General features: G+C 38.5%; 1 protein-coding gene across 1 annotated transcript; it reads right to left on the bottom strand.

Annotated features, from left to right (window-relative positions):
* Nucleotides 1–2,278: 2,278 nt before the first annotated feature.
* On the bottom strand, nucleotides 2,279–3,968 carry LOC128376777 (nuclear factor 7, ovary-like). The gene is made up of 2 exons (XM_053336629.1): nucleotides 3,280–3,968; nucleotides 2,279–3,153 (listed from the first exon to the last, which is right to left on the bottom strand). The coding sequence occupies exons 1-2, from the start codon at nucleotides 3,966–3,968 to the stop codon at nucleotides 2,322–2,324; spliced, it is 1,521 nt and encodes a 506-aa protein (XP_053192604.1). The 3' UTR covers nucleotides 2,279–2,321.
* Nucleotides 3,969–17,808: the final 13,840 nt, after the last annotated feature.

Raw genomic sequence — 17,808 nt, forward strand, 5'->3', positions numbered from 1 at the left:
AGAAAACCTTTTTCGGTGCACCTTTAGAAGCGGATGGAAATCAACATCAGGATCTGATGTTTTTTCCCACCCGGAGGCCTCATTGCAATCCAAGGTCCCAAGTCCTCCCACCTTTTAGTTTTGGCTGCCTGGTAAAAAAAAAATCCTTTGCAAATGTAATAACTGGAGCCAATAACATAAATAAGTTTCATTTATTGGATATTCAGGACTTTTATTATGTTATTGGCTCAGTTTCATTTCTGCAGAGTGACGTTGAAGCTGTCAGTGTTGCTCCTTCCTGTCATTAAAAGGTTTATTGTGAGATATCATGGAGTAAAGGTTGTTCTGTATCTAACAGCTGGGAGGAGTTAGACATGTGAAAAGGCGATCAAATAAAAAAACAAACACACCCTGCTTTAGAGTTAAAGTAAAAGGTTTTTTTCAACCAAACTCTGAACTGTGCAGACAGTCAGTTTTTTTACTGCTGATGTTTTCATGGAACTATTCAAATTATTTTTCTGTTTCATGAGTTCAGCAAATGTATTCTGGTCAAAGTTTCTGTTAAATTAACAGTTATTTCAAAAATACATTTTTCTTCTATCTACAAACCATTTCCACTTTACTTCACCAAACAGTTTAAGATGACAACAACTAAGATAATGTTATTTGACCTCATGCAGAGTCAGTTTTATATTTTGCTTTATTTTGTTGTGTTCATGTAGAAAGTTTCTTTTACTGGAGAGCTGACGCAGTGCAGGGTGACCAAATCAAAATGATGAAAATGCAGGATTTCTATTTATTTTATTCATGGTGGGACATGTCACAATAGTTAACATATTTAATGAGTAAAAATGTTGAACTGTGTTTCTAGTTGATATAAAGCACTAATGCATGTCTTAATTGAAATACTGGTTACTGTACGGTCGGCATGAAGTTCAACAATAAAAACAGTTGGATGATTTGCTTCAGTAGAAAACAAGCCTCTCAATAGATTGTAGGTCAATTAAACTAGCAGTAAAAACATTAGTGATTGTTAATTAACTGTAACAGAAACACAAACACAGCTTCTCTGTAAACCAGGCTTTATTTTTAGTGTTCGGTGTTCAACAAGTCACTGCTTACTCAGGTCATGTTGTTAAAGGTGCAATAGATTACATTCACCCTCACTAGATGTCAGCAAACAACCATTGTATTTTTCTATGTGAAGTGGAGTAAAGACAACCTGTGCAGAGAATGAAGTCATGCTGCCTCCCAACTTCTCTGTTTTTTCCAGATGAATATTGCACTCACAAATCCCAGCAGAAGGGGATTTTAGGACACCTGAACATAAGAAGAATTATTACAAAAAGAGATCAGATTCACATATTGGACTCCCTGTGTCTGAGTGAAACCTGGCTTCATAATAATACTCCAACAAATATGATTACTATCTCTGGCTATGTTTGCTACAGGAAGGACAGAATATCTGGCAGGGGAGGAAGTGTTATGAAATACAGCTGAACTCCTCTCTTTAATATTTTGCTCTGAATGTAGTTTTATCGCCTCAGTCTCATTTCAGTTTTGTGGTTCAGTATAATCATCAACCACGTTCCTTTTCACAATGATCTGCATGCAAGAAAATCCTTGATTACCAGACTGAGAATATAAGATATAGTCTATACATTTAATATACAAACGGTCACCCATAAAGTTGGAATAAGTTTGTTTTCAGACACATTCCTCTTTTTATTTTCTATTTTCTATCAGTAATCACCTTTGAACCAGTGCAATGAGATTGATCAATACAATTTTGAGAATATATACATTTTATCTATAAAGAATAAATCACATTGTCACAATCAGTTCATGAGAAGAAATAAAAAAAATGAATGCAACTGAGTTCAACATTTTTTTCCTATTCAGTCAGATAAGCTATATTTTATGCTATATAATAATGTAGAAATGGAAGAGTCACCCAATCATTACGTCAGAAACGTCAATGAAACTAAAATCACCAAAATAATAGAGAAGTTATCAACCTCACAGGCCAAAGATATGTTCAACTTGGACACAGCCTTTATTAAGCAGCATAGTTCCTCTATCATAAAGCCACTGACTCATTTAATTAACCTTTCCATTACGTCTGGTACATTTCCAGGTCAATGGAAAAAAAGCTGCTGTTACTCCCACTTTTAAATCAGGTGACACCGACCAGGTTTGCAATTATTGTCCAATCTCTGTTCTTCTTGCAATGCTGAAGGTTTCAGAAAAAGTTGTGTCAGAACAACTGACCCATGACTGTTTGTATATGTGCTCTCACCAAAAACAATGACATATTTTATGACATAAAACTAATGATTATGCTACGCAGTGTGATTGACAGGACAGATGATCAGAGGAGCAGAGTTTTTACCACCATCATTAGGACTAGGACTGAAGTATGGGTAGAGTTTCTCAGTGAAGGAGCAGCCAGTAAAGGAGTAGATAAGAGCTGCAGCATCTACGTCATAAAAGGAGACCAGACCCTCCTCATAATCCACAAACACCCCCACCTTCTGAGGCTGAGACTTCAGAGAGAGACGGACTGAAGGCCCAGCAACAGCTTTGTACTCATTTCCATTTCTCAAACATATAGTCCAGTAACCATTCTTAGGACTCAATGCAATTTTCCCTTTCCTGTTGATCGACTCTCTGGCCACTCCTAAATCCCACTCAGTCTTCTCTTTAACCTGAACCTCAAAGTAAAATCTGCCTGAAGACAAACTCTGCTTTCCTAATACACTAACACAATAAGAAAATCTCTCTGGGTTGTCTGGGACAATCTTCCACACATCACCACAGTTTACTTGTTTCCCATCAGCAGACAGGATGAGGTTAGGATGTGCTGTATCAGGATCAAGAGTCACATCCACTGCATACTGCTGGACCCTCTTCAGCTCAGCCTCAGCAAGGAGCTTCTTCATCTGTTTACTGAGCGTCTCCTCCAGCTGATCCACAGCTCTCACCAGAGTCCTCTCATATGATGGTGGACAGACACTGACCTCTGTCCAGTCTTTGGTGGGTGGAGCAGCTTTCAGGGACGGGAAGTTTTGGAGAAGGTGGAGGTGGTCTTCAGAGTGTGAGAGCTTCTCCACCTCAGAGCTTCCCTTCTTCAGCTCAGAGATTTCCTGTTCCAGCTCTTTGATGAAGTCTTCAGCCTGTTTCTCTGTTGTTCTTTTCTTCTCTTCAATCGTCTCAATGAGCTCATTCAGTCTTCTCACAACAGACTCCATCAGAGCGGTGAAGACCTGAACACCTTCTGCTTTCTCTCTGTCTGCAGCTTCCTCATTGAGGTCAACTGAGTGTTTGATCTCTTCAAGCTTCAGTCGTCTCTTCTGGATCATCTCCTGAATTTCAGCCTCTGTCTTCCCCAGCTCTGCCTTCTTTCCTTCATATTCTTCTTTCAGAGGAACAAACTCATGTGTCTTGTGGTCTAAAACAGAGCAGAGCATGCAGACACATGTCTGGTCAGTCTTACAGAACAGCTCCAGAGGTTTATCGTGCTTCATGCACATCCTGTCTTCCAGGTTCTTCACAGGGTCCATCAGCTGATGTCTTTTCAGGCCTAAAGTTGTCAGATGAGGCTCCAGGTGAGTCTCACAGTAGGAGGTCAGACACACCAGACAGGACTTCAGGGCCTTCAGTTTGGTTCCAGTACAGACGTCACAGGTAACTTCTCCTGGTTTGGCAGCTTGTTGCTCTGAGCTGCTGCTGCTGGCTTTCTGTTGAGCTTCCTGTCTGAACTGAGAAACAACCTCAGAGATGAAAGTGTTGATGTGAAGCTCAGGTCTTGTGTAGAAAACCTTTTTACACATTGGACACAGGTACTGGTCATCACTGTTCCAGTGTTCATTGATGCAGTTTTTGCAGAAGTTGTGTCCACATGGTGTGGTGACTGGATCAGTGAACACATCCAGACAGATGGAGCACAGAAACTGATCTTCAGATCTCAGACAGCTGGCAGCAGACATATCTGCACACATGTAGAGAAGAAAAACAAAATACACATTATTTTTGTTTAAGTTTAAATTATTTGTTCAAAAAGAAATAAGGATGATTGCTGTTGTATTAAATATAATCTGATTTAGGCAAAGTATTTTTGAATGATATTTTTCCTGTTTTTGATAAGGATGTGAACACGTTAATAGAGCAGAGAGCAACTGTGATCATTTAAGTCATGCTGGCAAGTTTAAACAGTTCCACAACGCTGCATGGTGAGTTTCAAGGTGTGTTTACTTTGATGATGTGTTTTATGTGTGCTTGTTTGCATAAGCAAATAAGAGATTAATCTGCAGCTCTGTATATAACAGCTCATTGTTGCTCTGTCTCTTTGTACTATTCTTCCATAAAATACTGATCCACTGACAACACAGCACAGAATGTCCATATCCATCAGTATCTTATTGTAACCAGGAAGTTAGTGTGAAACTAAACTAAACTTCAAACCACAGAGATTCAGTTATAAGTTACAAATGTCCTGAGAACTGACAAAGAGAGACTGATCAAACCAATTCATAAACAAATAGTTTCTTCCTTTAATTATATTTTCACCAAACTAAATCAATATGATCAGTTGTACTCACCAGTGTTTGGCAGAGACTCTGCTGTGTTGTTGAGAAAGACTTGATGAACTCAGTTTAATTTATATTTGGACAGAAGTGGAGAGACTCGACTGCAGCTCTGCTGTCCTCTGATTAATGTTGAGTCTCATTTGTGGTGTGTGATATTGAACCTGTTTCTCTGGTCTTACCAGTGATTCTCCTCCTCTTACTGCAGCTCTGTCTGATATACAATACACAGGTATTGATTTAGTTTTGCCACAAAAGACTTAAGGTTTTAGACAGCCAAACACTGAACAGCAGACAGCCAGTTTTCATGAAACTACTAACTTCTATTTCTCTATTACACTTTGCACTGTGAAACCTTACTGAAACTGAAGCATTATTAACATTATGCAAGAGCTGCCCAGTCGCTGTTTGCCATTGTCTGTTATGTTGTTGCCATCATCACTACCGCATTTCCCTGGAAAGAGTATACAAAAAAAAAACTGTATGCAAATAAACCTCACATATTGTTTTAGCATACTAGCATGCGTGGAGTCTCAGACATAGCAAGTGTTTCCTGTTGAGCTGTGGTGGAAGTATAGTAACAAAAAGAGGAACTTTGGCACTAAAAACACTGTAATGTTGAAACATAGAAGACTTGATTTGACTCATTTGGACGCTGAAGCTTCATATTAGCTTCACATCAACTTTTAAATCCATGTTTACACAGAAGGAGGACTGTGGATTTAGTCCTCCATCACTTCCATTGTAAACATTATGAAGGATCTAATAATGCTCAGTATGAACAGGAGGAATCATTACAATAAGAAAACACACTTCATGTTCATTTGGGCTCCTGACTAACCACTGGGCTCGGAGCTGAGAGCCACAGACAGCACTGAGACACAGATTAGCAGACTGTTATGGGTCTTGTTATGGGATTCATTGACTGAATCAGAAAAATACATTTACACAAACTTGTTTTCTTTATTTTGGTTTAACAGCTGCCACTCTATTTCAACACTTCTGTTTTCTTGTTGCTCATTTTCTGTCCAGATCTGGTGGGTGTTGTTCATCACTGTCCAGGCTGACGCATCAGTCCAGCCTGAAATAGACAAATCTCTGTCTGTGTTTTGTTTTCACTTCCTCCTTCTTAGCCATAAGCTGTAGTCCTGAACACGCAGACACGGTTTTAGAATAGTGTAGATATCGTGTGAACAGTGTTGACTGTTTGTGAAAACTTAATCCACAAAACAGAATTCATCCTTTTCTGCATATGACATGTTTAACAGTTCCTTTACTCCATATTAAACACAGTGAACTGCTTTCTATGTAATGCTTTGCTCAGCACAAAGGTGGCTGATTGATACATAAATGATCTTTCCCAGGTGGCATAATAACCTCAAAGTCTGTACTACTACTTTTCATTAGAACCACAATGACTGATTTCACTGGACAACACCATTAAAGCACAGAAGAAGAACTTTCCTGTGACTGTCAGGACTTGACCTCATGTGTCACTGTTTTATTAAACATTGTCTGTTTGTTTGAACATGTTTCAGAGACGTATGGTAACGAGGGCGGGTCCATCCCTGCCACCTTTGAGATCCTCTACATGATTGGCTGGAAGCCTCATGACTCACAGGTAAGACGGATGTTCTACAACAAACAGAGTTGTGTGTTCAACAAAGTCTATTTATTTTATTTTTGTCTTCAATATTGGTGCCAAGCAGTAACTGGCATAGTGTTTTTGCACTGCATTTCCCAGAGTTCACTTGTCTTTTAAACAGTCTGGGTAGGATTAATGTGCTGTTCAATGCATTTTTATCTGTTTATATTTTTATATCTGGTTATGATAAATACCCAGATCTTCTCTTTCTGTTCATTCCAAATAACCCAGAAACAGGAAAGAAATATCAAATCAGGTTTTATCCATCAGTATATCTGTTGTTAATTAATCCATTAAATGTTTTTTTTGTTTTTGTCATCAGGCCAAACCAGCAAAGCGAGGCTCAGCCACTGTGTCGTTTGGGGATTTGTCAAACATCAGTCAGCCTATGGAGACTAAACACAAGTCTGCTAAACGACCCAGTATTCAAAACAACCATTAAAGGAGAATTACAAACATACCTAGAAAACAATAACAACGGGCAGGTGAACCCTGTGACACTGTGGGACGCCGCAAAAGCAGTCCTCAGGGGCAAAATTATCTCAATCACTGCCTTCATGAGGAAGGCAAAAGCCCAAAAACTGACTGACTTGCAGAACAAACTCCTAGAATTAGAACAGTCACACAGCAAGCAGAGAACGCCCCTCCTTCTGCAACAGATGAGAACCACCAAGCAGGAAATAGATAAAATTCATAGTGAAGAATTAGAGAAAAAGCTCCGGTTTACGAGGCAAAAATATTATGAGGCAGGTTCAAAAGCAACAAAACTGTTGGCTTGGAGACTACGTAAACAACAAGCTGAAAACACTATTCATGAAATAAGAGACCCCAAATCTAACAAAACAACCTGCACTCTAGATGGCATTCAAAAAGCATTTGAGACATATTATAAATCCCTGTACACACAGCCTGATAGAGCAGAGGCACATACTGTGGAACAATTCCTGAACCAGCTAGATCTTCCCTCTATTGGAAAATTACATAATGATGATCTCACAAAAGAAATAACTAGGGAGGAAGTTGATAAAGCAATCTCTGGTCTGAAAGCAGGGAAATCACCAGGTGCCGATGGGTTTCCCGGTGAGTGGTACAAGTCTTTTAGAGATCAAGTAATCCCTCTGCTTTGTGAATGTTTTAATCATGTCCTAAAGGAGGGAGTTTTGCCCCCATCTTGGAGAGAGGCCATTATATCCATAATCCCAAAAGAAGGCAAAGACAGGAAAAAATGTAGTGGATACAGGCCAATTAGCGTGCTAAATCAAGACTATAAATTATACGCTTCCATACTGACTAAAAGGATGGAGAAGGTGCTACCACTATTAATAAGTGAAGACCAAACCGGCTTTATAAGTAACAGACGGACCCAAGATAACATAAGGAGGTGCCTTCATATAATAGAACAAATAAAACACGAAAAGACTAGTGCCATCCTGGTGAGTCTTGACGCTGAAAAAGCGTTCGACTCAGTGGGGTGGGATTACCTCTACCAGGTGATGGAAAAATTTGGCTTCTGTAAAAAATTTATACAGTGCATTAAAACATTATACTCATCGCCGACAGCCCGGATTAAGATTAATGGCCACTTGTCCGAGACTATACATCTACAACGAGGATGTCGCCAGGGCTGTCCTGCTAGCCCAGGACTCTTTAATTTGTTTATAGAACCATTAGCCCAACTAATTAGGCAGGAGACAATCCTTGAGGGCATCACAATAGGAGGTACAGAACACAAAATATGTCTGTACGCGGACGATGTTCTGGTAGCTCTTAAAAAACCAGCGTCAAGTGTACCACTACTTATGGATCTTCTAACGATGTATGGCACACTTTCAGGATATACTCTCAATATAGAGAAAACCCAAGCCCTGGTCTTTAATTTTAACCCCCTGCATGATCTTGCAACCAGGTACAATTTTAAATGGAACTCTACCAGTATAAAATATCTGGGAGTGAAACTGACAAAGGACACAACTCAACTCTACAATGAGAATTATACAGTGGTTAGCAAAAAGATAGGTGACGACTTTGACAGGTGGGGCACACTCCCTCTTGACTTCGGCAGCCGGATAATGACCACCAAAATGAATATTTTACCTCGCTTATTATATTTGTTTCAATCACTGCCAGTTCAAATTCCTGACTCACAGTTTAAAGTATGGGACAAGCAAATTTCAAGATTTATATGGGAAGGCAAAAAACCACGAATAAGATACAACACACTGCAGCTGCCGAGGGAGGAGGGGGGGATGGCCCTACCATGTCTGAGGGATTTTTATGTAGCAGCACAATTAACACCCTTGATTCTTTGGTGTAACCCCGAGTATGAGGCCAACTGGAAAGACATTGAGTTATCAATATCAGGTAGACCTGTGCAATCTTTGCTGGGCTGCCCCTCTGTCATTAAGGACTTACCTACTCTCCAGAATCAATGGGTCTATTTTTCACTGAATGTGTGGTCAGACTTCGTGAAGAAATTTCAGATCCAAAAAGAAATAAAAATACTGAGGTGGCCAGCATTCGACCCAGATTTTAAGCCAGCATCCCTTGACTCAAAATATAGACAGTGGACAAGGTATGGAATTACATCATACTCTTCACTAGTCAAGGATGGGAAATTAATGGACTTTCAATCTATATCTGAGAAATACGGTCTAGAAAGACAAGATTTGTATAGACACACACAAATACAACATTACTATCAACATGAGGTGAAAGGACTGGATTCAGAGGAACAATCTGGGGTCACACAAATGTTCATGAAAGCTTATGACTCAAAGCTCTCCCGACGAATTATTGGAAACCTGTACTCAAGCATTTTATTGATGAAGACCCACTCAACAGATTATATAAAACAAAAATGGGAAAGAGAGTTGGAAATTGCAATTTCCCCAGAGGAATGGACTGCCATAATACACACCCAGATATCGACCACAAACTCACAGTGTTGGAGAAGCTTCTGCTGGAAGAACTTGGTGAGGTTTTTTATAACCCCCAAAATAAAATCAAAACACACAGGTCATCAGACCCAATGCTGGAGACAATGCGGACAATTAATGGCAGACCATGCTCACATTTTTTGGACCTGTCCTACCTTGCAACCTTTCTGGACCGAAGTACAAGCTACAACAAAGAGGATTTTGGGATTTGATATTGACTTCACTTGTATCTCATTCTACTTGGGGAATATATTAAAAGATTTGCATAACAGAGACAGATACTTATTAAAAATCCTCATGGCAGCAAGTAAAAAAGCAATAACCAGGTGCTGGCTTCTTAGAGAACCTCCCACTCTGAATTTATGGAAAAGAATAATAAATGACATATACAGTATGGAAAGCATAACCTTCATTTTGAGATTGCAGAAGGAAAAGGGAAAAGACTACTGGGCAAAATGGGTTACATATCTAGCCGAGTGTGATGGCTGAAATTGTTGTGGTCTACGAACAAAAGTTTATCACCTTGTGGCGAGCTTCTCTGTGTCTTACTAAATGTAAATGAATGATTGTATATGACCTCATGTTCATGTTATGAAAACAAAAAAAAAATAAAGTTATAAAAAAAAAAAAACATCAGTCAGCCAACCAACACAAAGAAGTCATAGAAACATCTGAGCCACTGATCAGCTGACACACTGAAGATTGTAAATATTATATATTTAATACTATATAACACCTGTTTTGTAGTTAGGTTAAATATAGTCAATGTGTTGTACTACGCAACAAGTGTGATTGTTTTTTCCATCTATCTAACCACCATGTGGGTAAATGGCTCAAGGTGTATTTTAAAATTAGCACACCAGTGGTTAAGCATTTCTAAACATGCTTAACCACTAAAGGTAGTAAGAGTAAAGGTACATAAATCCTGTTCATATAAAGATCATTTTCTAATTATTTCCAATGACTAATTCAAAACAAACAATAATCATGTGTGAGTATTAACAGAACAATGTAGAAGCCCTTTTAAACCCATAATACCTACAATTTCTCAAATATTGTGGGTAACTTTTATAAGCAGAGTGATCCAGTTTATTTTAAACCAATTCTGTGCCGTCTTCAGTATGAAAGAGGATTAAAAAACAATTAATGAACCGCTGTAAAAATGATGTAAGACCTCAGATATAAATTAAAATACTACTATATATAAAGCTGGTTCTGTGTGTCTCTCTTTTCAAGAGTTTTGAGTTAGTGAATTAGTGTTGTGATGAAGCCTGATGCAGTACTTTGTATAATAAGGGTTTTCATACAACATGGTAAACGGATGAGCCAGGGTGTTGCTGTTTCATTGTTGTATAAATGAAGAGATAGTTCCACTTCCTCAATTCAAGACTGGACGAATGCACTTCTGCAAATGGTTAAACTAAACAGAGTCTTTTACATTAATATACAGGCTCTCTGAACTCCAGAAGTTTAAGTGTAGTACTTTAGTCACCTTTATTAAAAACTGTGTCCTAAAGTAAATGTTTGATTAGTTGTGAGAGTATCATGTATGTTGTAGTACTCACAGTACTCACAGTTGCTGAGATGAGCTGTTGTGATGATGTTACTGTACAGCGGAGCAAACAGCCTTCATCATGCCCTCTGTCCTGTTCTGAGTATTTGATTGATTTATTTATTGATATTAGTAGTTTATCATTTCTTTCAGAACTTTTGACAGCTTGCCAGTTTCCCCCATTTGTGTTGTAACATTATTCTCTGAAAATAAAGCTGAACAGAGAAGGCAGAGTGTGGTATTTTTTTCTCTTTAACAGGAAGTTTATTTTTAGAATTGCTTAACCACTGGTGTGCTAATTCTAAAATAACCCTTGAGCCATTTACCCACATGGTGGTTAGATAGATGGAAAATGGATTTTATTTAGCAAAAACAATCACACTTGTTGAGTAGTTGAACTGCAGAGGAGGTCAGAGGTCAAACATCTGAAGCCAGTGGACTCAGAAACAGACTAAGATTCACAGTGGATCAAAACAAGTAATTATTAGATTTTCTTTTGCAGATTTTCTCTAAATTTGGATGGAAACCTGACTTGATCTTGTATAGTAGCCTTATTCCAAACCATCTGTTTCACATCTAACGAGTGAAGACTATGTCTCTCGGCTGGCCTGGGAACGCCTCGGGATCCCCCGGGAAGAGCTGGACGAAGTGGCTGGGGAGAGGGAAGTCTGGGCTTCCCTGCTCAGGCTGCTGCCCCTGCGACCCGATCCCGGATAAACGGAACAGGACGACCAAAGACGACTGACCCTCTCTGCTTTAGTGCTGTCTTGATGCTGTTTTGTGCGACCCACCAACTCCCCATCACCACCCAGTCCTCAGATCAGTCTCAGCAGAAGTCTTCAGCATCACAGTGTCTGGACTCCGCGGGGGTGGAGGGGGTGTATATTACTGCTGCTCAGAGTCCAAGCACCAAAGACTTTTGACAATACCTAATCATCAGTTTCATCTATATAATGAACACCAATTTTTGCTTCATTCTCTCGTCTCTCCTGATTGAAATGTAGTAACTGGTCCAATCCCTGCAAGCTATTGACTAAAACTTGAATCAAAAACCATTGCAGGCATTGCATGTATTTATATAGTAATTAAAGTCTTCTTTTAAAATGAATGTATCTGTAAAATATAAGTAAGTGGGTGTATGTACAGTACAATAATAGATAGAAATGCCTGTGGGAGGTTTTTCACAACAATACTTAAACAGCCACACAAGTTTCATTTCAGCCCGTCACACTTATTAGTCACCAGTTCCTCTCAGATAAATAGAGCAGTGTTTGTGGTTCATCCTGCTTTACATGACAAGGTTCATCGGTTGCAGAGATGTTTCTTTACCTCTATTTTCTCCTTGTTGGATGTATCTGTCACAGCTGTTCTGGTAAGAAAATCTAGTCTGTCAGCCTTTTATTGACATTTATAGAGAGATTTGGTGCAAGATGTACACAGTAAGATGCATTAATTGACCTTGTATTTATTTAGCATGAGTAAAGGTACATAAATGTTGTTCATATAAAGATCATTTTCTAATTATTTCCAATGATTATCAGTAAAACAATTCAAAACAAACAATAATCATGTGTGAGTAATAACAGATTGATGTAGAAGCCCTTTTAAACCCATAATACTGTATCTACAATTTCTCAAATATTGTGGGTAACTTTTATAAGCAGAGTGATCCAGTTTTATTTTAAACCAATTCTGTGCAGTCTTCAGTATGAAAGAGGATTAAAAAAACAATTAATGAAACGCTGTAAAAATGATGGAAGACCTCAGATATAAATTAAAATACTACTATATATAAAGCTGGTTCTGTGTGACTCTCTTTTCAAGAGTTTTGAGTTAGTGAATTAGTGTTGTGATGAAGCCTGATGCAGTACTTTGTATAATAAGGGTTTTCATACAACATGGTAAACGGATGAGCCAGGGTGTTGCTGTTTCATTGTTGTATAAATGGAGAGATAGTTCCACTTCCTCAATTCAAGACTGGACGAATGCACTTCTGCAAATGGTTAAACTAAACAGAGTGTTTTACATTAATATACAGGCTCTCTGAACTCCAGAAGTTTAAGTGTAGTACTTTAGTCACCTTTATTAAAAACTGTGTCCTAAAGTAAATGTTTGATTAGCTGTTTATATTAGATATGAGTATCATGAATGTTGTAGTACTCACAGTACTCACAGTTGCTGAGATGAGCTGTTGTGATGATGTTACCGTACAGCGGAGCAAACAGCCTTCATCATGCCCTCTGTCCTATTCTGAGTATTTGATTTATTTATTTATTGATATTGGTAGTTTATCATTTCTTTCAGATCTTTTGACAGCTTGCCAGTTTCCCCCATTTTATGTGAGCTAAATAACTCATTAGCCGGGCAGTTTTACGAATGCCTCCTCTAAACGTACACAGCAAACTGCATAATTCAAACAGCCTTATAGACTGTTACAGACAAATATTTAATATAATGAATCCAATGTTTGAACAACCTTGAATAATATATGTGATGAAAGAGAACAATAGCTTGATACTGATAGGCAATTTAATTTAAACAAAACTGTAAATTTCGAATGTATCTAAGACATTGCATTGTTTTTCAGCCCTTCAGTTCAGCCTCTGTCTGAAACAGGCCATTTTAGCCCCCCCCCCCCCCCTTCTGATGAGCCCACTCTGTTCCAATTGGTCAGCTTCAGGAAGCTTCCTCTGGCTCTGCAGACTACGCAAACTAACTGTAGTAGCAGGATTTAACTTATTTTTTCCTTCTTTACTTCAAAAGTGTTCTTAACATCTCATATCACATCCGTACATGTTGGAATCCCATCTGAGATATGAGAGTGGAAACACCTTCGCAACTGCCTTAGCAACCACCTATGAACTATGACCATGTTTATTATCCAACATCATAAGAGGATACAAATAACAGAAAACCAGCATAATAAAATATAATATGTCCCCTATAAATGTTGGAAAGGAGACTCACTATTACAGACTATCACAGAGTATACTAGGTGTTTATACAGATGTAAAGAACATATATAGATAATAAAAAGAAAAGTTGACCAAAAATGTGTTACTAATTTCTGTCTTTTTTTATAACTTTACAGGGACTCCACTGCCACCGTCAAAGACTGTGCTGGAGGGTACGACGGCTCAGCTGCCCTGTCTTGCTCCTCTTCCTCGGGGAGATGTGACATGGAGTCGCCTCCTAACTGGTGAAATGGTGACTCTTGTCACAATCAAAAATGGTCAAGACAGACGCACGGATAAACGTTACAGCTCCCTTGCAGATGGTTCACTGGTAATAATTAATGTTAAAATCAGTGATGCTATGATGTATTTCTGTAATGAAAAGAAGATATATCTGCAAGTGACCACAGATCCCAACAGGTTGGTTCCCAGTGCTCGGCCAGAAGATGGAAATGTAGCAGTCACACCAGTAAATGACAGATCGGGTTTTAGTCTCGGACCAGGCCAGGACGGAGAAGCTGCAGCAGAAGACCAACAATCTTGGAAAGTAGCTGTTGCTGTAGTCATTGGTGCTGCACTGGTGATTTTGACCGCTTTAATGCTGAGATTCTACTTGATAAAGAGAAATGAGAGAAACACCAACAAGAATAACACTGCCACAGAGATGATTTATGAGGAGATCGAAACCATGCCACCAAGAACGGACTCTGATGTTGAATGTCCGTATTACATGATCAGCATCAGTGAAACACCGAGCACCTCCACACCACCACCAGCTGATAACCTGTACTCCACTGTTAACAAGCTGAGGACTGAAGAGTGCAGCGATCAGGAGTGTGTGTATTCCCTCGCCCAAAATCCACTGCAGAAGGACTGAATCATCAGTTCTCTGTTTTTGTGGTGACTGTTGTTGTTTTTCTTGCAAGGTTACGAAATTCAGTCCGTTTATCTGTAAGTTCACAGCTGTGTAACATCCTCTTTTTATTGTATATTTGCTAGTGTAGAGAGGTTGCTGGTGTAGATACTGTAGATACAAATAGTCTAAAATATAAATAACGTACAAAGATATAATGTTTCTTTCCACTGGCTGTGTTGTGCCTCTTATTTTATTTTTTTATGCCTTGGTCTCATTTTTGTGTTTCATTGTTACAATTCTCCCTGAACTGTGCAGCTTTATTATTCTCATTAACTGTGACAATGACTCCCATTCATCCCTTTATCACAGCTGTGAGGTTCATTCAAAGGCTTTGCTATTAAAGAATTTGCATTTACACCTCTTACACATATAATTTCTGTTATGACTATCAACAGTCAGCCTGCTCACAGTGTAAATATGGATCCAGAAAAGATTGTACTGAACAAATAAAAGTACTATATGTGTCATAAAATATGTGACTTTTTCACGATATAACTTCTACTTTGTTTTTTTTACATAAACATAACCATTGTAACAATTTATTCATATATTATTCATATATGTATGTTTGATATTAACATTGTCACAGTTTCCTGCATACCAGGACTTCACTATTTTATTGATGAATTGATGAGTCATTTGGTTCATTAAATGTCAGAAAATTGTGAAACATGTCGAAAACGTTCTCCAAAGCCCAAATAGACTTTGTCTGTTTTTTGTCCACAACACAGAGATATTCAGCTTATTGTTACAGCGGACTAAAGAAACAATAAAATATTGATATTTAAGAAAACTAGAATCAAAGAACAGCACATGTTTTTCTCTTTACTGCAGCAGTGTCAAACACGCGGTCCTATGGGCCAGAACTGACTCACCAAGCGGTCCAGTCCGCCCCACTGGACAACTCTGCAAAACATGAAAACTGTTCCAATGTTTCTGCTGCTTCAGAAGGGTTTTTTGTTTCACCCTGACCAGAATACAATCCCTTGTGCAGAATGTTGTGCATCAGAAGCTTCTGTGCAAAATAATATATAAAAAAAAAAAAAAACACGAGAGACATCATGATATTGTTGGAATTGCATAGATGATAGATATTAATAGTAAATAGATGGTTTCTTATAGTAACGTTATAATATACAGTCACTGGCCTTTTCATTAGGAACACCTCAATCTAATTCAATCCAATACAACAGCTCTGCTTTAAATCCGACATTTATGAAGTTTATACACTAAAATCAGTTTGATACCTCTGCTCTACTGTGACATTTTTTAAATCCCATGATTGTCAATGATACATAAAACATTGTATGATTTGATTCACACATAGATCTCTGGATCATGACAGATTATGCCTTTCTCAAGCGCAACAGGTGAGGAAGTCAGCAGACACAACACAGAAACGACAGGTTTTGGAGAATTTGATTGCACTCTAACTCCGGAAACAAACTCACTTCCTGCTTCCGCGATACGCCACGAGATGGCGGTGATTGTCAACAAACTCAAATCAATAGACTTCTCTTAAAGGGACAATTAACAGATTAACCAAGACAGAGATAGCTGGAATCTATCACATAATAACCCTCAAGTGCAAAATGTACTGACAAAACAAAACTGAGGGACAGAATAAAATGTGTCATTATTTCTTTTCTCTCTTTAAATTTCTAAAAGGGCCGAATACTCATCTGTTATTCTCTCTAACAAAGATCACATTAGGTCTGTAGAAACCCGGAAACTCAGTTGTCAGATACGCCTATACTGTCACTTGGCTCCTCATGCATATTCATAATCATAAGAAAAAGGAAGAAAGTACTTATTTACTTTAAGCCTGATATCACACTTCTGTTCACAGATCACAGAAGACGAGCATCTTAACAGACAACGCCCTTCTCTGCTGTAAGTAGAACAGTTTACTGATATGACTATTACATGTTTTGTACATTATTTGATGTATTTTATTGTCTCTGAAGCTTCACAGAGAGATGAGAGGAGCAGCTATGCATTTAACAGCAGCAGCGAGTGGATTTGTTGTCTTCCTTCTCTCTGTGTCAGGTACCGTATATCTACATTTACACTGTAGGACATTCAGGTTCGATGTATGTGTGATGCAATGTGATGAATAACTTTAAAAAATGGTAAAAGTAATATTAGTATTCACAGTTGAACACTGTATTAAGATGTTTAGATGTGTCTGCTTCATGAGTGGTGGGGGTGGGGCCTGGCTGATATGGGTTGTCCTCCCTCCATACATTATAAGAATCATACATATCTAAACATGCATATGAATATATTCATAGTTCTATGATGCTACAGCAATGCACTGAGAATTGATGTTTTTAATCTGTTTGTTAATTTCTGCACTCTGTACTGTAGAGCTGGACAACAGTTGCCCCTCCCTGTGAAAACTATTTTAGTCGCTCTCAGTAGTTTCCATCACGTCATGTTCTGCATTTCTTTGTGGTTTTCACACTTTACTGAGCAGCTACTCCACCAAAGAACTAACAAAGAGGAAACTAAGCAAGACAAACACAGACTCTCTAATGATTCACTTTCTTCTTCTCTGTTCAGTAAAACCATATTATTGTTCACTGCTACTTACATTACTTTTTTTCAGCCCCTCAGTTCAGCCTCTATCTGAAACAGGCCGTTTTAGCTCCTGTCTCTTTTGAGTTTTTAATTGCAGGCAGCATTTCTACATATATACATACAACTCAACTGTTAGAATTATGACCACGCTTATTATCCAACATCATAACAGGATAAAAATAATAGAAAATAATATGTCCCCTACAAGTGTTGGGAGACTCACTATCACAGACTATCACAGTATATACTAGGTGTTTATACACATGTAAAGAACATATATAGATGATAAAAAGGAAAGTTGACCAAAAACTAAATGTGTTACTAATTTCTGTCTTTTTTTATAACTTTACAGGGACTCCACTGTCAAAGGCTGTGCTGGAGGGTACGGTGGCTCAGCTGCCCTGTCCTGCTCCTCCTCCTCGGGGAGAAGTGACATGGAGCCGCTTCATAGGTGGGACTGAGGTGACTCTTGTCACAACCAAACTTGATCAAGACAGACGCACGGATAAACGTTACAGCTGCCTTACAAATGGTTCGCTGGTTATAACTAACGTTAAAATCAGTGATACTACAATGTATAACTGTAATGGAAAGAAGATATTTCTGAAAGTGACCACAGATCCCAACAGGTTGGTTCCCAGTGCTCGGCCAGAAGAT

The sequence above is a fragment of the Scomber japonicus genome, chromosome 2 (genome assembly GCF_027409825.1).
Source record: "Scomber japonicus isolate fScoJap1 chromosome 2, fScoJap1.pri, whole genome shotgun sequence".
NCBI classification, from domain to species: Eukaryota; Metazoa; Chordata; class Actinopteri; order Scombriformes; family Scombridae; genus Scomber; species Scomber japonicus.

Excerpts from the sequence above, each read along its gene's own strand:
- LOC128376777 (XM_053336629.1), bottom strand. The coding sequence starts at position 3,968 with ATGTCTGCTGCCAGCTGTCTGAGATCTGAAGATCAGTTTCTGTGCTCC. Across the intron at positions 3,154-3,279 it reads TCAGTTGACCTCAATGAGGA|TGAAGACTTCATCAAAGAGC; the intron begins AGCTGCAGACAG and ends AGAGAAACAGGC.